This window comes from Trichoderma virens (genome assembly GCF_000170995.1).
Source record: "Trichoderma virens Gv29-8 chromosome Unknown TRIVIscaffold_2, whole genome shotgun sequence".
Lineage (NCBI taxonomy): Eukaryota > Fungi > Ascomycota > Sordariomycetes > Hypocreales > Hypocreaceae > Trichoderma > Trichoderma virens.
In genome coordinates this window covers 819516-842543 of record NW_014013747.1, presented here as the reverse complement: position 1 = coordinate 842543, position 23028 = coordinate 819516, and the positions used below count along the sequence as shown (strand labels likewise).

Below are 23028 nucleotides of genomic sequence, written 5' to 3'. Positions count from 1 at the left end.
GCGTTCCACATCGCCGTGAGATGTACCTATCCGCACGACAAAAAAGGGGATCAAGAAATGTATATCCAAGGCCACTCCCAAACGCCAGCCACAAAGAGCATCCATCCTACGCTCTAAATTCTCGGACTTGTAAAAAAAAAAAAAAAAAAAAAAAAAATATGCGTTGTGTAACGCATGTATATATAAAGAAACATATCCAAAAAAAAAAAAAATCCCTTCCCTTCTTGGGGCGTATTTGCGTGGTCTAAAATTTCATCACAACAGGAGCACCGCGCTGCCACCTAGGACGCTGAGAAGCAACAGGAGAGTGAGGATCGCCGCCCCAACCTTTCCACCAGTGGTAGGCTTCGTAATCTTGTCAAGATCGCCTGCGGGGTCAATGCTGCCCATACCAGCACCGGGGTTACCCTTCGAAGTACCGCCCTTGTCAGCCGTTGCGGGTGAAGGGGCTTGTAGAACCATAGTATACATGACGGCATCCAGAGCGTTCATTTGCGAGCCAACCCCATTTTTGCCATCGTATGTGCCCTTGGGAAGCCATGCGAAGCCACATCCAGTGCCGTCAATTCCCTTGAATGCAGCCGAGGCTGGGCCTGTGCAGATTGCCGCTGCGGCTGAAGCAGAACCTGTGATCAGGGGCATGAGAGTCTGAACTGTATGCGAGGCGAGCTGCATGGTAGAGGCCATGTAGCGGACCAAATAACCCTTGAAAGTGCTCTGGTCGACACTGCAGAAGCCACGAGGCTCGCAGAACTGCTCGTAAATGACGCCGTTTTGGACAAACTTGGAGACCGTCTGGGAGATGATGCCGTCCAAGTTGGCCTTCCAGGTGGCGTTGCCGGTGAAGTTGTACATGGCGGCGGCGCCGTGCATGTAAATACCCGCGTTATAAGACCACTGGTTCTGGTCCATGTGGCCACATGTGTTGTCCGTGTTGATACTCAGACCGTCATAGATTTGGTACTGGGGGCCAATGAGACCAATTTGTTTCTCCCACTGCCAGACCTTGAGTGCCCAATCAGCATACGTCTGGTTGCCGGTGTATCGGGCCAATCGAGCGGCAATGTTGAAGAAGCAACCGTTGGCGACGGAGTTTTTGTAATCGTAACCCTTGTTCCATGAGAAAATCTGCCAGCGGAGACCACCACCACAGTGAGAGTCCCATCGACCGACATACTGGTTGAAGACGGCCTGCGCCATGGCCAGCCACTGTGGTTGATCGGACGGCGGATTGGGGAAGACATTTTCGGCAGCGGACATGGCGGCCATGGCCCAGAAGCCTTGATCGTCGTTTCCTTCAGTCAGCGACTGGTTCGTGGGCAGAAAAGCGCCATCGGTTCCGGCCTGCCAAAGCATAGCTTGCATGGTAGCAGTGTTGTACGACGAATCTTTTGTCATGCGCCAGTAATCGATCATGGTTCCGAACATCGCACCGGCCTCCCACCCTATTTTTTCGATGTTAGTTATCTGTGCTCGAGCAGGAGACGACTGGCCGCAAAGAGAAGAGAGGGTTCCTAACAATAGTATGGGTCTGGCAAGTTTCCGGGGTTATCGCCAGTGTTGTTTCCCGTGTAGTACTTCATTAACCCATATGCAATGGTACCCGCGGCGCTCTTGGCCGAATCTGAGGAAAATTGGTGAGCCATGTCTGTCCCATTGTGTCTAAAGAGTCCCTATTGTCTTACTGCTGTCGGTCACCGTCAAGGCAATGGCATTCGCCCCCTGGCCCAGCAGGCACAGAGCCGCTGTCGCAGCCACCAATGGAGACTTCATGGTTTATAGCAATCTAGAGGTCGGGATGTTCTAGTTGTGTCGAAGAGGTATCTATATGTTGTATTGATAAATGGAAATAGTCGTCCAGATCCAGTCTGTCCAACGAGGAAGTAGGGCGGCGCAAATTCGATGATTCGCAACAAGATGTCGAGATGCGATTCGCTTCCACCGGGGTATCGCAACCGGAATGCTCGGTACGTCAAAGGGGTCAAAGAATGAGGAGCAAGAGAGATGCGGCTGTTGAAACGAGCGGCTGTTGCTGAGGACAAATGCTACATGCAATGGCAAAAGATGGGATAGAGAATGGGAAAAGAAGTGATTGCTCAAGGGGATCCCCGCCGCGCGTCAAACGAGAGTAGTTGCTCCACTGCTTACATACGGGCCTCTTGAGGCTCGATGATTAGAGATTGAAAATGAAGAGAAGAGAGAGTGTGCGGCGAGACAGCATGCAAATCGGCACGCGAAAAAATAGTGGTAGGGGGAAAAATGACAGTACGGATGGGCACAAGAGTTAAGGCGCGTCATTTTCATTTTAGCAAGGTAGGCCATGGAAAGGGTGTAAGTGTATCAGTAGTAATAGTATACGAGTGCATGGGGAGACATGGTTGGCCGCCTGTGCAATTTCACGGAACCTGCTAGTTGCCAGTATGCCGCGCCCCCCGGCACTCCAGGTTTCGACCCCCATGAGACTGAAGAAGCTTGGGACAAACGGCCTGAAACGCCTCACGGAGGTGGTGCGTCTCCATCTTGGGGTGGAGGATGGATGATCTTTGTCCGTCACTATTGGCACGGAGTCCTTTGCCTGTACTCGTATGTATGTATTCGTATGCCACAGCCCCTTCGGTGGTATGAAGCCGCCAAAAACGAGAAAGGAATAAAAGAAGAGATACAAGAGGCCCTCGTACCTGAACTATCGGCCGCAGCGGCAGTGCTGCGTAATTGCTACGGAGCCGAAATTCCGGCAGTGGACGAGGCCGGCAATGCGCATATTTTTCAAGGGGGATTCGCCAGTGCAATGCCAGCAAGGTAGCAGTACTCCGTATCAAGTACTCGGTGCTGAGCAATCGCCAAGCCAGAGTCGAGTAGGGCTGCTGCTTCGCCTCAAACGTCGTCGTAGCTCGCATGCCCGTGATGCTTTTGCCCATATCTTTTTCTAGCCATCTGTTCAAGCGAGTTGATGTCTTGCTGCACAAAGTCGAGCTGAGAAACTCGGAGCACCGAAGACACAAACACACGGCCGCCCACAGGGGTCCACAGAGTGTCTGTCAAGCGCACAGGTGCTGTCGACGGTGCTAAAGTTGGGCTGGTTTCAAGCCAAGAACGCAGCCCCTGGCCCGCTGGTCTTCGCAACGGATTGGCGTCCGCCTCTCTCTCAAACCACTGGACGACCGACATATATGAGGGTGGATACAGCCCGGGGGTGAGGCTGTGCATCAGCGGCTAGTGTCTGTTTCGGGAACATTCAACGTCTCTGAATCAAGAGCCCTTAACGGTCTGGCGCTGCAAATTGCCTGCGGCGATGCGCTAATGGGCGAGGCCACAACTCAATGCTGGAATACGAAGCACCGCCCCTAAAATTGGCTGCAGAGCTGAGGTGGCGATCAGAGACACATCGACGGTCGCTGTGGATGCTTCAGAACTTGGTGTGCATGTGCATGTGCTTCATGTATCTTGTCGGGGTTCAGGCTGGCGCCTAATTCGGACTGGTGGCTGCCAAACGGTGTCAGGCTGTGGTTCAGGCGGGATGAGGCTATGCGGATCATGGCTGGCGATCAGCTGGAGGTTATTTTGGAACAGAGATGAACAAAGAGTTGAGGTTGTTGCGAAGCAGGTAAGGCAGGATGGCAGACATTGAGGTAGGTACCTGGTACGTATGAGCTAGTAGGTACAAGCATCGAGTACCGTGCTCTTTCCTTCATGGTCGTCAAAGGGGGTTGAGGCAGCGACCCGTATCCGGAGTAAAGCGAGGGAACAAAGACATTCTATTGGCGGCTTGGTTGGGACTTTCCTTTTTGATCGGCTTGGCTTTTGTGCACTTGGAGAAGGCACGATCTGCCATTGTTTCATAGCAAGAGGGGATTTGGATGCTCCTTATCGCGCATTATTCCAAGGTACCTCAGTAGTTGGGTATATCCTTTTGTAAGAATTTCAGTAACTTGCCCTTTGTTACTTTCACAAACAGCAGAAAGACTAGTACCTAGGTAGGTAGGTAGGTAGTAGTATACTTGTATAGATACCTAGGTACCTAGGCACTTACTAGAGTAGATATGTACGCGTAAGTGGTTTTGACCACCAGATGGAAGAAAGATGTCCACCATAGACGCAATAAAGCCTGTTGCGAAGTAACCCCGTTTCGCCGAAAGCCAAAACAACACTGTCCCTTGAATGGTTCATATATGCAGAGACGATTCAATGCATTACCCCGTCTGTGCGTTGATTCAAGTCCGAGCTCAGCGACTATCGTGTATTGACATGAGACAAACCCTCATGCAATTTGACTTATTCCATAGGTACCTAGGCTTGAACCTAAGTTGGACGTCTTAAGGAGTCTTATTTGATGTCAGCAACAAGTACAACTTCTGATGCTGCAAAGCCCCTCTTTTCTCCTGTAGTACTTTGAAGTTGTAACCAAGCTGGAGTCGTCATCGAAAAGGCCAACCTTTACCTTTATAAGCCAGGAAACTCTATGACAGCCTCGCACCATGAACAAAACGGCCGTCACCCAAGAACATTCCAGAAAGAGTAGTGAAGTTCTGCAGAGGTGATCGATTATATGAGGCTAGTAGTGGATATCAAAGTTCTGCATCATGTTGATTACACTCAACCGCGTGTTCTAGCCTATCGTGTAAATCCACTGTGATCAATAGTCCAATGGACGATTACGCATTCCAACTTTAAAAACTCAACTTTAGCATTTAAGATTCAATAAATGAACAAGTTTCCTTTTCATTGTTCCCGTTTTATAATGAGGCCTTCATATACTCCCCTTCTCCAAGATGCATCACTTCATTTACTCCTATGGCACATCGTCACATCACACACTTAAGACCATAGCTATTACATTATGAAGGCACTCACATCTCCCCTAGTCCTAGCCGTGGGCTTGACCCTTTCTGGCTTCGCCCAGGCGACAGAAACACCATTGGTGAAGCTCCCCGGCTCTGAGATCGTCGGTGTATTTTACCAAGGCGTCGAGTCTTTCTTCGGCATACCTTATGCTGAACCACCGACAGGCCTCAACCGTCTCAAGAGACCCGTCAGGAGAACCTTGCCCCTGGGGTTGCTTGATGCAAGCACGCCGGCAGAAAGATGTTACCAAGGGCATTTCCCGGTGACCCCCTTGGACTATTACCCGTGGGATGAGAACGAGAGCGCCGAATCTGTCAGAAGTTTCAATGAGACGTTTGGCATTCATGGGCCCCGCGGGTATCCCAGGGTGGAGATTACTCAAGAAGACTGCTTAACCGTCACAGTACAGCGTCCGGCGGGCACCAAGGAGGGAGACAACTTGCCAGTGCTGTTTATGATCCAGGGCTACGGCTTTGTCGTGGGAGGGGCGCCTGGTCATTCTACTACCAGCTTCCTCAACTTTGGTGTTGAAAATAACCAACCATTTATCCTTGTCACCGCCAACTACCGAATGGGTGTCTGGGGATTCTTGCCCGGCAAAGAGGTCATGGCCAACAAGACAGCCAATCTGGGTCTCTATGATCAGCGAATGAGCATGCAATGGACGTCAGACAACATCAAAGCCTTTGGAGGCGACCCGGACAGAATCACGCTCTGGGGCGAAGGATCAGGTGGTGTTTCCGTTTTGAGCCACTTGGTTATTAATGATGGAAACGCAACGTATAACGGCAGGCAGCTCTTTCACGGTGCCATTATGAGCTCTGGCAGTCTCATGCTCGCCGAGTATCCAGACGCAAAGAGGCCTCAAGAGGTTTACGACAAGATTGTCCACGCCGCTGGATGCAGCGAGAGAGAGGACTCTCTGCAGTGCCTGCGTGAGATTACCCCGGCGAGGCTCGCAATCTCGAGCGCTGCCGTCCTGGGAAGCTCCTCTGTCGAGGCGTTGAGGCTTCAATTTATTCCCCGACCAGATGGTGAGTTGATTCGATATAGTCCAGAAGTGCATCTCAATCGTGGTACTTTCCTTCAAGTGCCCATGATTATCGGCAACCAGGAAGACGAGGGTACCATCTTTGCAAAGGTGAGGCCTCTCTTTGAAGTCAAGAAAAATGAGACATTCGACAGCTACCTTCGCCGGCAATACTTTTACAACTTGCCGGAAGCCAATCTGCAGAGGTTTACCTCGCTATACAGTGACAGACCGGAGGATGGCAGCCCTTACCGCACGCAACTTACTCCTATTGACGAGCAATGGCATGACAGGAAGCGGATTGCATCCATTCTCGGCGACCTCTTCTTCGTATTTCCTCGCCGGCTCGCAATGTTCTTGATTGCCGCCTCACATCCTTCCGTACCGTTGTGGGGGTATCAGGGGTCGCAGGAGTATGACAAGTCGATATCGCGAGGAGGATTACTTGGTACTGCACATGGGTCTTTTGAGAAAAACGCCATTGCGTTTGAGTTTGACAAGGAGGACTTTTTGCTCGGCATCCCCCCGGAGGAGAACTACTCGACTGCCAGCATCCGCACATACATGATCAATTTCATGTACAACCTGGATCCCAATAAAGGCGTTGGTATCTATCAACCTGAAGTTTGGACTAAGTGGAAGCTCGACGACGCACAGTTGCTGTGGATCAACAAGACGCGTAATGGCTATATATATGACGATGCCCGGGCCGAGCAATATAAGGTCATGTTGGGGGAATTGGATCTGCTCCGGCTTTGAGAAATAGAGCGGGTAGAGGAGCTGGAAATATCCTATTGAACTTCCAGGGAAAGATGTTTTCTTTGCCTTGTTTGATTTAGGCTTTGGCATTGAAGAGTACATGACTATTCAGCAACCCAGCAACTACGAGGAGTTTAAATGTCTGAATAAGAAGCAGAGGAAAGATTCTTTTATTACCATTACTCAGGTAGACACATAGGTACTCTGTTCTTTGAGTATCCGCTACTATCGATATACTCTTAGTATCACCACCACCAAGGATGCTGGATAGCCAGAGTGGGGTGTTGAATAGTTACTCCCATTAAAAATTGCACCGAGTGTGTCTTAGAGATTACGAGTATCGATGGCCTTTTCACCTTGATACGGAATCTTAACTTTGTTCCTATCCTGGCTCTTTATTATAGTGTGATCAATGCTTCTATTATTGCGTTCTGGTATTGTATTCGAACAAGGAAATTAGAAAATATAGACATCACATCTCTTATTAGTCACAATGAACTGTAAACAGCAGCCTCCCGCTTTCAAATCATATCGCCACAAAATCGCATCATTATTCAAGGGTAAAAAAAAACATCATTATAAACAGTGAAGCAGTGAAACCAAAAAAAAAGGGGGGGCATTCAGTTCCCTAAGTTTTCGGATCTACAACACTCAGTCAGCATATATCCTCCCACTCACAATTCCTTATAAAAAAAACACATCAAATAAACTCACCTATACAGATGGCATTCGGCTTCTCGTGGGCTTTATGACACCACACATACACCCGCTTAAACGCATCCGACGACTTGGGCTGCTTCCGCTGACTACACAGCCATCCAACCATGCCCTTGCTGGTGGCATTTGTGCAGAAGGTGATGCAGCAGTCTGACACGGAGGGCACCCAGACGTAGCTGTGGGCTTCGAAGCCGAGATCCGTGCCGCCCTCGTCGTCGATGATGGCTGTGGCGTTGCCGAGGAAGGTGTCGTCTGCAAAGGCCTGGAAGGCAAAGGTGTTGCCGGAGGTGGTTTGGTTGTTGAGGAAGCTCGGGGTTGGTGATGAGGATGTGGATGTTGTGGTTCTGGTTGAGCTTGAGCTTGTAGTTGAGGTTGTTGGTGTTGAAGTCGGTGGTGGTGTGCTGTTGAAAACAGGTCAGCTAATCTTTTTCAGATTTTTGTTGTCTGTCTCATCTTGACGCCATTCTCTCTTCTTACCTGGACGTTGTCTCTGAAGCTGCAGCAGCATCTGGAGAATCCCCGTTGGACTTTTTCGCAGCAAGTCCTCCGCCCACTCCACCTCCTATTGCCGCGGCGAGCACAACAACAGCCACAATCAAAAGAATCAAGAACATCTTTCGTGACAGCCCGCAGATTCTGTTTCCCGCCTTCTTCGCCGTTCGCGCCCCCTCAATGTCCCCCGACATGCCGTCTGGCTCCACACTATATCCATCTCCCGCCGCCATGACGGCAATCTTGTTTGTGTCCACGTCCTTTGGGATCACTGTCTGTGGCGCATCGCCATCGAGAAACTTGCGCTTGTACTCGGCCTCGAGGCGGGACAAGGCCTGTGGACTCGAATCCGGAACTACTTCAGGCAATCCCTCGTCATCAGCGGGATACATGCCAAAAGTCGGTCCGTAGCCTGAGCTGATTGTTGATGATGAGCTCGTAGCTCGGTTGATATGAGGAGGGAGCAGGTGGTTCTCATCTTCCGCCGACGATTGCTCCTGTGGCTCTTGTTTATGTGTGACCTGGTCCTGGGCTTGGTCTTCGTGCTGGTGCCCCTTCGGGTCATCTTTTGTCGGATCCATAGTAACGATTGCTTGTCGAGATGGAAACAGAGCACAACTAACAGCCAAGAAGCGAGACAAGACGGACGGACTAATTGACCCTTTGAACGCAGAAATCCACAAGACTAGTAGGGACCTTGCCCGCAGTTTATAGCACAAAGCAAATCAAATCTCAACCGCCTCATTCTGGCCTCGGCTAGAGTCCGCAAGGCTCGAACCGGTTCGTGCGTGGCTAGCTCTGCACATCATTTCCCCCAGCCAGCAAGGCTCGAGATGAAAATAACCCCCAATAGGTCCGGGTGTTGAGCTAGCAGCACAGCTAAAGACCTTGCTACTAGCTATATGCATGGATCCTGTCGAAAAGACAATCCATTCCTTCGACTTGCCCAAACCAGCCCTGCCCCTTCACCTTCCAACCAGCTTGTGCGCTCCCCCAAGTGTCGCAGACGTTTCCCTCCTCGGCCGTAGGTTGAGGCCGTAAGACGGAGGAAATATCGCCCGCCACGGACGAGAGACAGGGCAAAGATGCAGATCGTCTATATTTATTGTGTGCCGTTGAGTCACTCCTTCTCTTTGGTTGATCGCATTTGTAGTCGCATGCTCGTTTGCCGACTACGTCCAGATGCATCTTATCGTGCCCCTTGCCGTAGCGAAGGTTGGCGTTTTTAAGTCTAAATGTTAAATCTCAGCCCATCAGCAGTGTATTACTACAACGTCATCACTTTGTTCAAAACTGCAGACTCATCAATTGAAAAGAATCACAAATTCTAACAATTCCAAAAATCACATGAAAGGAAAATAAGAATAAGAAACGAAACGAAAAAAATAAGAATGTCCTCCCCGCCCTGCAGAATCCGCCAATCTTAGAGATTGGAAGGATTTCCCACTTAGCCCCCAATTGAGATTATCACGGGCTGCTGACCTTGTTTTACCTCGACATTCGTCTTCAGCCGCAATGTAACCCCAATATAAAACCATGAATTTAACCTCCAATGGCTCCAGTTATTAAGGCTCCCGTGACTGTGGGCCCCCCCGTTGGAGTCTGCACTATTCACGCTATTTCATACCCAAGTCTAGGGCTTGGAAAGCTTGGCTTCAGGATGCTCCCTGGAGCAAGGCAATTAATAAGTAATAAATATCATCGTATACTCGTATATGTGCGTCGTTGGAAATGCTACTAAATTATTATACCTAGGTGCTTAGATAGGCAGATGCGTATGGCTGGAGCATGGCATGGGATTATCGACATCTCCGCGCAACAGCATAGCAGCCTGCATCGATCCGTACGTCTTTGCCATGCGACAACAAGCACAACGAAGCGAAGTTATACCAAAGAGATGCGTAACTGAAAATGTTCATGACCATCGCTTTCACTGCCCTCCCCGATCCTACGACTAAACCTCCCGCCGCCAAACCCAGCCCTTGACTCTTTTTTTGCTCTAGCCAAAGCCTAGTGAATCATATATAAACTTCAAAAAAAGGAAAAAGACGAGGTTGATAAATATGGGTAACATGAAGCATCAAGTCATCGGCTCCTTGACATTGGAGCTCGCATTGCCAGTCCGTATCCCAAAATTTTCTAAAGCCTATTGTCGCTGCACAAGTTTGCTGAAATCCCCAATGCTTTCATGATGATCGGTTCTTGCGATCCCTATGCATTTGACTCCGTTAGTTACCAGCCACATGGAAAACACATGAACCTAGGATGGGTGCTACTTACGTGCTGAGTCTCCGGGACAGCTGGTGCAGTTTCTTATCATTGTCCGCCTCTTCCGCCGCCTTTTGCAGGGCAATCGCTCGTTCCTCCTCCTGATGCTTGACAACCTCCTCGTGAGTTGGGGGCAGATGCTCGTTCTGCAAGTCGACCTTCTTGGCATCCTCGAATGAGCTAATCGCATTCTTGATACCTTCGGCGCCGAGCATCAGAGTACCGGCAGGCAGCCTTCCGCCCGAAACAGTCTTCAGCTCCGTCACGCGCTCAGACTCTTCACGTAGAACCTGGAAGACACGCGACATGCGGCCAATGGCCAGAATCTTGTTCTTGATCGCCCTGCGCTTGAACTCGATTGAGTTGGGATCCTCCAGGCTACCAGCAAGAGATGGCGAGCTGGGGCCGGGGGATTGTGAGGATGGCGTCTCTTCCTTGAGCTCCTCCTCCGAGCACGTGCTCAGAATGGCAATGAGCATATCGGTGATCTTTTCGCCCACAAATGGCAGCGACCAGGTGAAGACGTCCATGAAGTTGGGCAGCCAATATGGGTGGGGCGTGCAGTTGAACTGGCGAATATTCATAACATTGTTTTCGTACTTGAGGACGGCGGCCTTGTTATTGTAAACATCGAGGTAGTTTGGTGCCGAGAAGATGGTCATAACACTGGGGAAGCCGGTCGTACGCGTTTTGCGGTACATTCGGTAACCGGCATCCTGGGCTTCGTGGGCACGGATGACAGAGAGCAGGTTGTTCTTCTCCAGGAATGCACATGCCGCGTGATATGAGAAGAAGTACGAGCATCCTCGCACGTGGTTATGCAAAAAGAAATCGCTGGACTTTTCCTGTCCAAAATCCTCGAGCGGGTCGGCCCATAGAATGTCGCACATGAGACCCTGAGTCGGGGGCTCTCTGAATCGATCAATCTACATTTGTCACATTGTTAGCCTCGTGGCCAGATGCATTGAGCCTCGGCGTTGGAATGTCTTACGCTTCTCAGGTCGTCGAGCGTGTGCAGCTCGGGACTCAAACCACCGTGGATGCACAGGAACTGCTTGTTCATAACAGCGGCCAGGGGAAGGCAGCAGAATGATTCCATGCAGGCTTCGTACACGGCCTCTGAGTACTTGTGCTTACACTCCAGCTTAAAGGTGAAGTAGTCGGTCAGATGGCGGCACTCGTGGTTGCCTCGCAGAAGCCACAATGTCTTGGGGTAGTGGATCTTGAGGGACCACAGATAGAGAACACATTCAATGCTAAAGTATCCACGGTCAACGTAGTCGCCGAGGAAGAGGTATCGCGTCTCGGCAGGATCGCCTCCGACCTCAAACAGCTTCATCAGGTCGTAGTACTGGCCGTGGACATCACCACAGACGGTGATGGGCGCGTCCATCTCGAGAAGATTGGGCTCGGCACGCAGCAGCTCGGTGCCCTTTTTGATGATCCACAGCGCCTGCTCCTCGGTGAGTCGGCCTTCGCGGTAGAAGTGCTGCTTGAGGAAGTTGATGTCGGGCTTTTCCTTGGTGTCGTCTTCGAAAAACTGTTCATCCGTAGGCTTGAACATGGCCGGCGCCTGGACATCTGTAGACGAGCGGTGCCGCGAGCGTCAGCGAATGCCATGTTTGAGACATTGTGTGTGATTTGGTGCTGAATCCCGACAGCAGCCTCCCCTTATCAACGACAATGGCGGGGTAGTTGAAAGAGAGAGGCGGCGACGACACAGCATGGACTGCAGGCAAACGTACCTTTGCACACTCGCTCGAGCGTGCTCACCTGAGTGCCATCCTCCATCATGTGAATGGTGAAGTCGATCTCGGGGAGCGGCTTCTTCTCCTGAATTGCGCGAATGGCATTGTCGACCTGGGCGGTCCGTCGAGGCGCCTGATCGGCGTGGTCGCCATCGGTGTCCATGGCGGGCGACTAGAGTGTGTTGAAGAGCTGAGAGGAAGAAGAAACTAGAGGCTCCAGAAGACACAGGATATGCTGTCCTTGGGAGGGCTTGAAGGAGGAAGAGGCTTTGAGGCTCTGCCCGGCGAGGGTCCAAGAGGTCGCAGAGGCCCTGGAGCGGCGGGAGCGTGGCGGGTAGCGGTGAGGGGGACAAGCAACAGGCCTGCAGCTGCTGGTTCAAAAGCTAGGGGCGAGGCAAGGCTCGTGGCAGCAAGATGGACGACAGATGTTGGCGAGGTCACGGAGTGCCAAATAGCTGTGCCCAAGACCAAAACCGTGCGCTGGCGAGGCAAAGATGAATAGGCTGACAGGAGAAGAAGTTGGGGAGCTGGCCATGGGGCAAAAGGCTGGAACTGGCTGCTAGGGGCTAGAGGCTACCTGTAGGCCTCTGGAAGCGCTAAACTTGCCTCCTCGAGGCCGCTACCAGAGGGAACCTTGGGTACCTACCTAAGTTGCTAAGGCTGGGCAGGCAAAGCGGGACAGGAGTTGTGCCCAATCATGATTGGTGTCAAGCAGATGGCAGCGAATCACCACGAAAGGAGCTGGTGCGGCTGATGCTCTTGTTGCTTTGTCGTTTGCTAAAGTATCTACAGTTTGAGACATAAATGTGTATATTGAGCACGTGTTACATGAGACTCCAGGCTTGATGCTTGCTGATTAGCATTGATGCCATACGGAGTACCAGCAGCAGCATTCCTACCTACCTACTAAAGTACCTACTCGTACCTATGTAGGGAATACTAAGGTGTTTTTTCTCTGCCGGCGCGCCACCAGTTAAATAAAGGGGCGGGGAGGTGCAGAGTCATTGACATCACCTCAATCGCCCATACCGCATCCGACCTTGGTGGCATTTGCCAGTGATCTGCCAGATACATGTATCAAGCTCAGTATATAGGTACTTTGTGCTCAAATAGCATCAGTCTCCTGGTTTGAAGCTCCGCGACTGCAGAGCAAAGTACAAGCAACGCCGAGATGGGATTGGCAACTTGTCATTAGCACCCTTTCTTTGTAAGACTGGCTGCCCCTCCTTTGTTATGCGCTGTCCGAGGCCATGTACCAGCTTGTACCTCCCTGGAGACCGGAGAACGGAGCACAGCACATGGTCCCTGTTCCCGCTGGAGCCCCGCCTAATTCCGCCGCCAGACCCTGAAGACAGTTTGCCGTTTGGGGCACTGATGATGTAAGCGTCCCAAAAGAGGACTTGTAGATGTCTGAATGGGTGTGGCAGTCAAAGGCGCTATATTCGGAGTATGCATGTCATGTATTGGACAACTTTACGGCATGTTGATGTCACACGAGCAAGCAAAGTATTGTTCTGCTATTTCTGCATCCGTATAGATATTAAACACAATATATTCATAACCCTCATACCTTTGCTCGTGGAGACGATATTCATAAGCAGCAAATATGCATGCATCCATCTTCTATTGTATCTTCTGTTATTTCGTTCGTGTCTTTTGTTTTTCTGGTATATTTTCTTCATTTCGGCCTCCCTACAGCTCTTTATGGCAGGCTATAACCGCCATCCACAATCATATCCAAGCCTGTGGTGTAAGAGCTGGCATCGCTCGCCAGGTAAAGGTATGCGCCCTTGAGCTCGCCGGTGTGACCCTCGCGACTGTATAAACGCATGTATTAGCAATTGGCCATAGTCAAATAGATCGACCGCTCCCAACTTACCCCATGACAATCTTGTCCTTCCAAATAGCCTTTGTCTCGGGCGAGCAAAAGCTGGAGATTTCAGTAAGAATGTATCCGGGCGATACGGTGTTGACTCGGGCAAATCCAGTCCACTCAACCGCCAAACTCTTGCCTACAAGCAGTAATCGTGTCAGTCTTTGCCACCCATCCTCAATCAGCCTAGCGACTTACAAAAGTGAATCACGGCAGCCTTGGAGCTATTGTACACGGCCTGCAGCTGCGGAATGTTGACGATGCTGCCGCTCATCGACGCCGTCGCGATGAAGCTTCCGGCAATAAAGTTGTCCAGGGGCTTGCCGTCAATCGTCGTGCCCTGTTCCTTCTGGCGGCGGAAGTGGGCGCCGGCGCTCTTGGCACACCACATGACGCCGTCCACGTTGACGGACATGACGTTGCGGGCTGATTCGACGGAGCCATCGATGAAGGCGCCCTCGGTCCATGTGATGCCGGAGTTGGCAACGAAGATGTCGAGGCGGCCGTTGAATTCCTTGACGATCTCGGTGATGGCCTTGTCGACAGCCTCGGCCGAAGTCACGTTGACCTGGTACGCCTTGCCTGTGCCGGGCGTGGTCCTCAGGTTAGCAACATAATACTGCAGCATCTCCAGGGAACAAAGACTGGAAGCCTGAAACATCCATCCCACTCACTCTTGACGCCATACGTCTTGGCAATGTTCTCGGCCGAGGTCACGGCCTGCTTATTGCTGTTATACCAGATGGCCACATTGGCGCCGGCCTCTGCAAACGCCTCCGCAACAGCGAGCCCGATGCCAGCTCCAGCGCCCGACACGATGGCGGTTCTACCCTTTAGAGAAAAGAGGGGCAGCACTCGGTCGACGTTGGGGACAGCCGCATTGTCGTGGGGAAAGGCGCCGTTCTTTGTTTGCACCATTTTGGCGGTGGGTTTATGGTTAGGTAGCAAAGATGGTCAATTAGTGTAAATAAGGGGAGAATCAATAAGACGCGACTGAAGCTGAAAGTAACAGAGAACGGTGAAAACACAAGGTATCAAGATCAAGGCTGCTGTGACACTACCGCGAGAGGCAGAGCTGTGGGGAGAGTTGGAGATGCTGCCACCTCTTTATACATGCAAACAAGGACATGCCACCGCTTTCCTCCGCAAATACTCCGTCCGCGAGACGAATCCAAGGCGGGCCCGGCGGTGCGACATTTACCACTATTTGTCCGCGTTGACGCGCTCCAATGTCGACTCGTTATTTCTGATATGCTTGACCTCGTCACTCCAGCCCATGTGGGGATTCCGTTGTAAACGGCCTGGCGTCTGACCCCACGTTGATGTTGAATTATTTATTACCTGTACCGGCACGAATACTCGTACATGGGCACATATGCCAGCTCATACAGTAGGGTGCGTGGATCGAAATGTCACCGTGTCAATTGATTGGCGGCTTGCCATCTCGTGTCTACAGCAGCCCACGTGCTCTGCCTCTTCGCCCATGTCTGTGTGCCTGAGCGTGTCTGAGATCTTCCGGACCCCTCAAATGTCATCCGGACACCAATCCAGTAGATACGTGATAGTCTCTGGCCACCAGCTCGTTCCCCGCCAAACAGCAACTCTTTGGGACATTCCGCCAGCCGCTTGTTGGGCAGCTAAACAAGCCCAGCGCCAGCCAAGGTCAGCTAAAAATCCTCCTAGCGGATCCATCTCCTTTTTGCGCAGTTGGGCTATGTCTTAGTCGGGCTGTTGCGCCTGAAGATCCCACGTCATCGGCGGTGGGGGTTTCTGGCTGCGTCTTTGGTCGTGTTTTTGAACTCGAATGTTGTGGCTTGGGGAATTGATAAGATATGCTGTTTAATTGATGGAGCTTGTTTGCTGTGATTGGGTGAAGCTGTATGAACGGCTATCGAGAGCCGGAATCATTAGCCGAAATTATGAGCGGTATCACCCAAAGAGTCCATCCCGCAACATCACCATTAACAGCTTGTGGATATACAATTGATATGTTCAGTTCTAAACTACATGATGCTCTGACTATACGGGGTATGGCCTACGTATCTCCCTCTCCCGTTCCCGAGTCCTTATCGCAGCTGCATGTTCGATGCAATCACCTCCTCACGCGGAAAGTTGGTCATTTTCCAACGCGAGATAAAGTCATCACGGCTGACTATTTTTGTATTGTCAATCTTTGAATAGATTACGGGAACACGATTCAAGGGGTTGGGGACCAGATGACTTACTATAAGCACCGCAGATACGTCGCAGTCCCTCAAATGCGCTTCTCCCATGAAGCACTCGCCAGTTATCAAAGACTAAGAAGAGTCAGGATGATGCCACCATACTCAATCTCACAAAATGCAGTCACTTACTCAAAACTCGCCCGGGTTCAAGCTGAAACCAATATTCGCTTTCCTTGCGCTTCAGTATCTCATCCCACTTTCGAGCCGCTTGGTACCACGCATCAACGTCGACATCCAGGGGGACAACTCCTCGGTCATCATTGTTCCACCTAATCCTATGCAACTTCTCGCCACTGCCTTCAATCACAGGATATGCCATATCAGGCGCAATTGCCACTCCCTGGTTGCCGCTAGCATGCCAAGGGAGCTTAATCTTGCGCAGAATCTCGAAATCTCCTGGTGACTCCTTTCTAAGGGTCTCGGCGGCATTGAATCCATCTACAAGGAGTGACTGTCCGCCCAGCACCTCATCGGCGGACTTATTTGTAGGTGGCGTATGAGATAGTAGATGAAATGCTTGCAGACCTGCGGGCTCAGTGAAATATGTCGTGTCTGTATGCGCCGGAAGAGCCAGGTTGGTGTAGGCTGTATCAGCGAGAGCTAGATCTGGGATGAAATCGTAAAAGCCTCCGTAGTGAGTGTTTCGAATAGGCCCAATTGTTTCTAGGAGCTTCTCTGTATCTTCTGGAGTTTTGGGCGAGTTGGTGACAAAGCAAAACCCATATTGGCGCTACTCATGGTAAGTTTTAATCAATCATGTAAACGGGACAAGTACACACAATCTTTCCCGTCAATTCAGCCATTCCCTTTGGAGAAGTGCTGCTCATAACGTTTTCATAATTGACTTCTGGAGGAGCTGAAGATACTGTTGCGCCCCATAGCCTCCTTTCGCTAAGTAGAGTATTAGATTCCGTACTGTTATCAGCTGATCCGTCCTTACTTACTCTTGATTTGAGAGCTTCTTGTTATTCGTCTCCTGAACAGTAAAGTTGAGCCAAGACCAGGGGTAGTGGCTCTTGTGGGAGTCCGACCCTGGCAGTTGTTAATAAGCTTCATCTCATAACCAAAGAGGGAAAATATTTGGAATGGTGAGTACATAATATGTCGACGCCGTCATCTTTGGGCGATATTTCAATTGGCGAAATGTCCTTGGGTATCTGCAAGCATAGGGAGATGAGCATTAAATGAAATTGTGGCAGACATTGCCTGGTCAATAGTTACCGCAAAGGTGTCAAAGTTGCGCTGTAGGGTATCCTGGTTCACGCATTGGGCGCAACGGCAGTTATCGCTGCAGAAAGGGATTCGCCAGTTAGTGTTACATTTCATGCTCAATGCTGTCATTTGTGGCATGTGAGCGCACATACCGGAGCCATATTTTCGACCTGGAAACAGAAGTTAGCGATTCGATTGTGTGCGTGGCTGGCAGTCATAAAACAAGGTGGGTACTTACAATTCAGCCTTGATAGGTGATCCAGAACCATTGCTTTTCAAGACGAGTCCTTTGGGGCCGGTCTCGAGGGTTGTCGCATAGAATCGTGGCCTTGAGAGAGCTGCCGAGGCCTGCCGAGGGATGAAGCTGAGGCGGCGGCCAAGGCCAGAGCTGCGAGTATAGCATGAATGAGCAAAGAGTCGATTCAAAGGTTAAGCCAAGATGCAGACAGAGAATTACTGCGACCAACCTAATCATACGGCCTTTCACCAAGAACAACATTTTATTGCTCAGACGTAATGAGGGTTAATGATGAGAATCAGCCCATGTTTCCATATGCCCCGGCACCAAGCTCTAGTACTTGTAGCTCTAGTATAGCGGCGGTAGCTGCAGTGCCAAACGTCAGGGCTGCGAACGGCTAGAAAAAAGTGGAGGGGACATACTATGGACATGTGCTATTACATCCATCTGAGGCTACAAGTTTCGATCACAGCTGCAAGCTACCTATAGTACGATGCGTATCGTCCCTCTTTTCATGCTACTCTCAATCCCATCTCTACATTTTCTTTCCTTCTGTTGTTTGATACTGCTGGCGGAAAGCCAGAGAAGTGATTGATAAAAAAAGACTGCCCAAACTCTCTCAGCAATGGCAGATGTGGGAATCAATCCGCTCCTTACGAAGCACTACCTTAGTACTTCTTCTAGTAAATTTAGTACTACTACACAGTACCATGTCTATAGTCAGGTCTGAGGCGATGGCATGGGAGGTCGACTATATACTTTTTCAGAGATTTCACAGCAATTTTAGTCTCACCCGAGGGCCTGGGGCTGCTGAATCGATCGAACTCGCAACGTTCTACAATTTCCTGAGAATGATTAAGCAGCTCTGTAATCACGCACATACCTAAGCAGAGAGCAACCTACTACCTGGTACTAGGTAATAGTACCTACCTACCTAGTAGTTCGAGACCGCCGCCTGAGTACAAGATTCTCTTAGCCAGCTTCTCCAGTGAGGATGTAGGTTAAGTGGGTGAGCATGTATTTTGTCAGCGCCCTCCTCACTGGTTCATGCATCTTTAAACAAGTACCTAATAAAAGCCACGTGAAGACTGCGCTTATTCGGCACGAGCTTACCTGTACATTATGCTGAAGATAATCCGACTTCCGGGGCTCGATCTGCTACTGGCCAGTCCACAGACAACACCTTGATAAAAAAAAAAAAAAGTTGAAATAACTTGGAAGTCATATTCAGTCAACTCCTCCTGCAGCAAGCTCTTTTGGCATTGCCCACTTCTTCTTTCCTTGCTGCGTGACTGGACGACTCTTTCAGCGAGGCGCTTCCGATCGCCGCATCGCGCAAAGCTCTTCATTCTCGACACAAACGCTTTGCGCCGCGCCCTGCTGGTCATGGAAGCATCGTCATCGAGCCGACGCTGCTGCACCGAAGCCTAATTCTTGTGGTAATACAAGAGCGTGGATCCCGGGGGGAAAGAGGTCTTGCAGCATGAATTCTCGGCAGCGCGGGTTCGATACGTTTTACGACGACCAGGTCGCAGCCCGTCGACAGTTTTACGCGCGAGAGAACACCGTCAATCGCATCAACGACTTCGCCGTTCTTGTTACCGTCGCCACGCTTGCGGTGACTTTGCTGGCCAAGTTTTGCAGCCCCGACGGATCGATTGAGGGCATCTTTTCGCTGCTTGGCGGTTTTCTATGGGACGCGCTGGTGTTTCTGATCCCCTCGCCGCTACTCTTCGCACTCGACAGCTGGATGGATTCTTCCACGACACAACCGATGCGCGATACCACGAACCAAAGCACTTATGCTGCTAAAAGCGGAGCCTTGCGGAGGGTCATGGGCTTGGATCGCCAGGATGGCGTCATGAACTCGGTCCTTCGAGCCAGAACAAGAGCGCTGTCCATGACGGGAAGTGTTCTGGGCCTGAAGATCGAATCCGACCGGCCGGCTGGATTGGGGAACCGAGATAATTCATGCTATCAGAATAGCGTTCTTCAGGGTCTGGCCTCTCTGCACTCGATGCCCGACTATCTCGCGGCGTGTCTTAGGGGAGTGGATGAGACTGGACATGCTGCTGATGACAATGTAGCACACACGCTGCGAATGCTCATTGCAGATCTGAACGATGTTTCAAATAACGGGAAAACCCTTTGGACGCCTTCTCTGCTGAAATCGATGAACACGTGGACGCAACAAGACGCGCAAGAGTACTATTCCAAGGTGTTGGACGATGTCGAAAAAGGAGCAGCGTTGGTGGCGAAGAAGCTATCTTCTGATAAACTCATGGGGCTGGAAACCGGCGAGTATAACAGCGCGGACGAAGGTTCACCCAGCGAGCATAGCGACGACAGCGGTTATCAAAGCCAGTCGTCAAGCTCCAGGACGGACTCGAAAAGAATTGTGCGAAATCCATTGGAAGGTCTTCTGGCTCAGAGAGTGGCCTGCGTGCAGTGCGGTCATTCAGACGGGCTGTCCATGATTCCATTCAACTGCCTGACTCTCAGCCTTGGGCTTGACAAGAACCATCACGATTTGTATGAACGACTGGACTCATATAGCAAGGTCGAGGCAATCGAGGGAGTCGAATGTCCGAAATGCACCCTACTGAAAGCACAGAGACTCCTTACCAAGCTCGTGGAGAGGCTACAGTCGGGGGGCTCGACAAAAGAGCAATTAGCTGAGCCCCTGCGCAGATTGGAAGCTGTTCAAACAGCCCTGGAAGAAGACGAGTTCGACGAGGAGACGATCAAAGATCGTTGCAAAATCTCTGCGCAAGGCAGGGTTAGTGTGACCAAGACGAAGCAGATGGTGATAGCGCGGCCGCCTCAAAGCCTAGCCATCCACGTCAACCGATCCGTCTTTGACCCGTCCACCTTTAACATGATAAAGAATTCTGCACCCGTGAGCTTCCCGATGACGCTGGATCTAGGTCCATGGTGCCTGGGAAGTGCCGAGCCAGTAAAGCCCGTGAACGAAAAGGCTACAGAAGACAAGGACGACAAAGACGGCGAGGAGCAGTGGCAGCTGGACCCCATGTCTTCTATGGTTGCGGGGGACTTGGGAGAGTCGAGGTTGACGGGGCCAATCTACGAGCTGAGAGCAGCAGTAACGCATTACGGGCGGCATGAAAATGGGCACTACATCTGCTATCGTAAATATCCGCCTCTCAGGCCAGAAAGCGTTGATGGTGCAGACAACAAAGAAGCTGACTCGCCCGAGGCGGTTGCTGACAGCGTTACCGACGACAAGCCAGCAGACCCGAACGCAGATGCAGATGAGACAACAGAGAAGAACACTAGCCAAGCAGACAGAGATTCTTGGTGGAGACTCAGTGATCATAATGTGTCACAAGTCAATGAAGAAACTGTCATGAGCTTGTCTCCCGGAGTGTTTATGCTATTCTACGAGTGCGTCGACGCCTCCATGATACTACAATCCGAGGTGGAAAACGAGGCCGCAGATACAAACTCACAAGCCGCCGCTACGACGAAGCAAGACGAAAACAAAGCGGAGAATGGAGCTCCCATTATCCCAGCAACGACGGTACTTTCGGAAGCCCTCAAAGAAGAGAAAACACCTTTAGAGGTTGAACCTGTAAAGGCTGAACCGAAGGCCGCATCTGAAAGCACAGTGGAGGAAGGAGACAAGACGTCAACGTAACATGGTTGAAGCGACATGCCTTTTTCCTCTTCTTTTTTTTTTATTCTTCGTCTTATTATATATCTGCATAGCGACGGCGTTGGTGTGAGATTTCAAAAACAGGATCAGTGGGATATGGATTTTTGGCGTCAACAATATGGGGGGGAGAGCGCGTTTAATGGGAACTTGATCGGTAGATGTTAAGCCGCAAACTGGCGAGAGAATGAATACCTAACCAATTTGCCACGGTGGATGCCATACGAGCAGTACGAAGTTGTCATGCAGAATACTTGTTACCTGGTTCTCAACGTACTGTATCCGTGAAGTAAGAAAAAAAAAGAGAGAGAGAGAGTGAGAGAAGTCGGACTGTTTCGGCGCCCCGATCAAGACAACATGGCCCATGCACGCACACGCCTTACTTTGCGTCACCTGTAACGGATGCCGCGCGTGGTGCGATTTATTGGATGGGTCGGGAGGATTCAAACGATGGGTTGTGCCGAAAGAAGACAACACAGCCACGCAGGGCTAATTTGACGATGTGCTTAGCTCGAGCAGTAGTCGTGCAACAAAAAAAGACGCGTCGTCGCGCTGATTGCCGCACAGAATAGAATATTGTTCAGCAGAGTACAGCAACGTGGGAAGAGAAGAGAAGCTCAGAAGTTGTTGACGATGCCAGTCAGCATTGTTGTCACTCGACCATTGTTACAGGCCTGGCCGGATCGCGGTCTGGATGTTTCCATCCGCAAGGGACTACTGCACTCTAGCTTGGCTGGCCGCATAATTATAACCCAAGCTGGAAAAGGCCCAGGATGCGAAGATGGGAGAGCGAGAAACAAGCACTACGCTAGACAAGGGCGCGTCGAATCTCGGCCCAATCGGCGTCCCGTCGCCAGGACCATTGGCGCTTCTTCCCGTAGCGATTTAGCGGTCATGCTACCTGTAAGGCCGCTGCTGGCAGAAAGCTTGGCAGGCGAGCAAAAAACCTTCGTTTGGGCCGTACAGCAATAGTGCTCACTCGGGGGGACCCAAATAGGGCTAAGTCGGGCATCCAAGGGGGGACTTGGAGGGGCTCCAGGGGAAGGGAACCATCCATGGGACCCCTTTTTTCCCGGCGAATGTTTGATGCAGGATCAGGTACGGGACAAGGGAGGAATGCTGGGCCAAGAGATTGCCTAGGGTATTAGAAAAGAAGCCAAATTTGTTAGCGACGATGGGCGACTGCAGTATGGTGCTAGAGCTAAACGAGGCTAGATGAGACAAGATCTCGAGGTTTTTGTTTGGAGTTTGCGAGTATTGATACAAGTACTGTGCTGTGCATCAAGTTTAGTACCTAAAAATGATACCTGGAAGCGATGCGATGCAATGTACATGTCATCGATCGAGCGGTCATGGCCTTTTCAGCAATTCGAGTGAGTACCCCCCTAGAATTGGTAGGGTGTTGGCTCTGCTCGTAGATACGAGGCGAAGCTCAGCAGTGGAGATGGGCATGAAGCAAGAGGCCCGCTAAAACAAGTTCAGCCACGGACGAGCTCCGTACGTCGTTGGAAGGGTACTGCTGCCGTGGCTACGACATCTCTCGCTCATGGGCTTGGGAGTGACACGAGATTGTGGTTAACGTTTCGTCTTCGTCTGGTTAGGGTTGCTGAGAGAGGTGGAGGCAAAAAAAGATACAACCAGAAGCGTCTTGTTCGGAGGGCGGATGAATGTTACCGGCAGAATTGGGCTGATGGCGCACATGCAGTGCATCAATGCCGAATGCCATGAATGGAACAAATGGATGAATTCAAGTACAGGCAGTAATTGTCGCTGTAGCCGCCAGCGCTCACAGGCTAACAGCGCGTACCAAGTAGATCAAGTACTTGTACTACCTATGTACATTGGATAGTGCCAAGTAGTGACTTCGTATTGAGTAGCGCGTGCTCCGGCCACAGATGAGACGAGACGAGCCAGACGAGACACTCTGCGCCTACCAAAAACCGCACAGCAC

At 50.9% G+C, this 23028-nt stretch overlaps 7 protein-coding genes across 7 annotated transcripts; 2 read left to right on the top strand and 5 right to left on the bottom strand.

The window, feature by feature from the left end:
- Positions 1 to 255: 255 nt before the first annotated feature.
- TRIVIDRAFT_35378 (uncharacterized protein) lies at positions 256 to 1773 on the bottom strand (the record flags this gene model as incomplete). Its single annotated transcript, XM_014104911.1, has 3 exons — positions 256 to 1445; positions 1520 to 1624; positions 1686 to 1773. 3 exons carry the CDS (start codon positions 1771 to 1773, stop codon positions 256 to 258), a joined length of 1383 nt encoding a protein of 460 aa, XP_013960386.1.
- Positions 1774 to 4837: 3064 nt separating this feature from the next.
- TRIVIDRAFT_35347 (uncharacterized protein) lies at positions 4838 to 6631 on the top strand (the record flags this gene model as incomplete). The annotated part of the gene is made up of 1 exon (XM_014104910.1): positions 4838 to 6631. The coding sequence occupies one exon, from the start codon at positions 4838 to 4840 to the stop codon at positions 6629 to 6631; it is 1794 nt and encodes a 597-aa protein (XP_013960385.1).
- Positions 6632 to 7331: 700 nt separating this feature from the next.
- On the bottom strand, positions 7332 to 7667 carry TRIVIDRAFT_142897 (uncharacterized protein; the record flags this gene model as incomplete). The annotated part of the gene is made up of 1 exon (XM_014104909.1): positions 7332 to 7667. A coding segment is annotated over one exon (336 nt), but the record flags the coding sequence as incomplete, so codon positions are not given.
- Positions 7668 to 9567: 1900 nt separating this feature from the next.
- TRIVIDRAFT_211614 (calcineurin A CNA1) lies at positions 9568 to 12298 on the bottom strand (the record flags this gene model as incomplete). The annotated part of the gene is made up of 4 exons (XM_014104908.1): positions 9568 to 10051; positions 10121 to 11034; positions 11100 to 11689; positions 11854 to 12298. The coding sequence occupies 4 exons, from the start codon at positions 12017 to 12019 to the stop codon at positions 10027 to 10029; spliced, it is 1695 nt and encodes a 564-aa protein (XP_013960383.1).
- Positions 12299 to 13346: 1048 nt separating this feature from the next.
- Positions 13347 to 14768, bottom strand: TRIVIDRAFT_82268 (uncharacterized protein; the record flags this gene model as incomplete). Its single annotated transcript, XM_014104907.1, has 4 exons — positions 13347 to 13673; positions 13736 to 13868; positions 13928 to 14311; positions 14404 to 14768. 4 exons carry the CDS (start codon positions 14645 to 14647, stop codon positions 13559 to 13561), a joined length of 876 nt encoding a protein of 291 aa, XP_013960382.1.
- A 1027-nt stretch (positions 14769 to 15795) lies between these two features.
- TRIVIDRAFT_36187 (uncharacterized protein) lies at positions 15796 to 17280 on the bottom strand (the record flags this gene model as incomplete). The annotated part of the gene is made up of 7 exons (XM_014104906.1): positions 15796 to 15881; positions 15955 to 16026; positions 16084 to 16684; positions 16734 to 16839; positions 16899 to 16986; positions 17051 to 17111; positions 17176 to 17280. 7 exons carry the CDS (start codon positions 17278 to 17280, stop codon positions 15796 to 15798), a joined length of 1119 nt encoding a protein of 372 aa, XP_013960381.1.
- A 1607-nt stretch (positions 17281 to 18887) lies between these two features.
- Positions 18888 to 21245, top strand: TRIVIDRAFT_188545 (uncharacterized protein; the record flags this gene model as incomplete). Its single annotated transcript, XM_014104905.1, has 2 exons — positions 18888 to 20809; positions 21134 to 21245. The coding sequence occupies 2 exons, from the start codon at positions 18888 to 18890 to the stop codon at positions 21243 to 21245; spliced, it is 2034 nt and encodes a 677-aa protein (XP_013960380.1).
- Positions 21246 to 23028: the final 1783 nt, after the last annotated feature.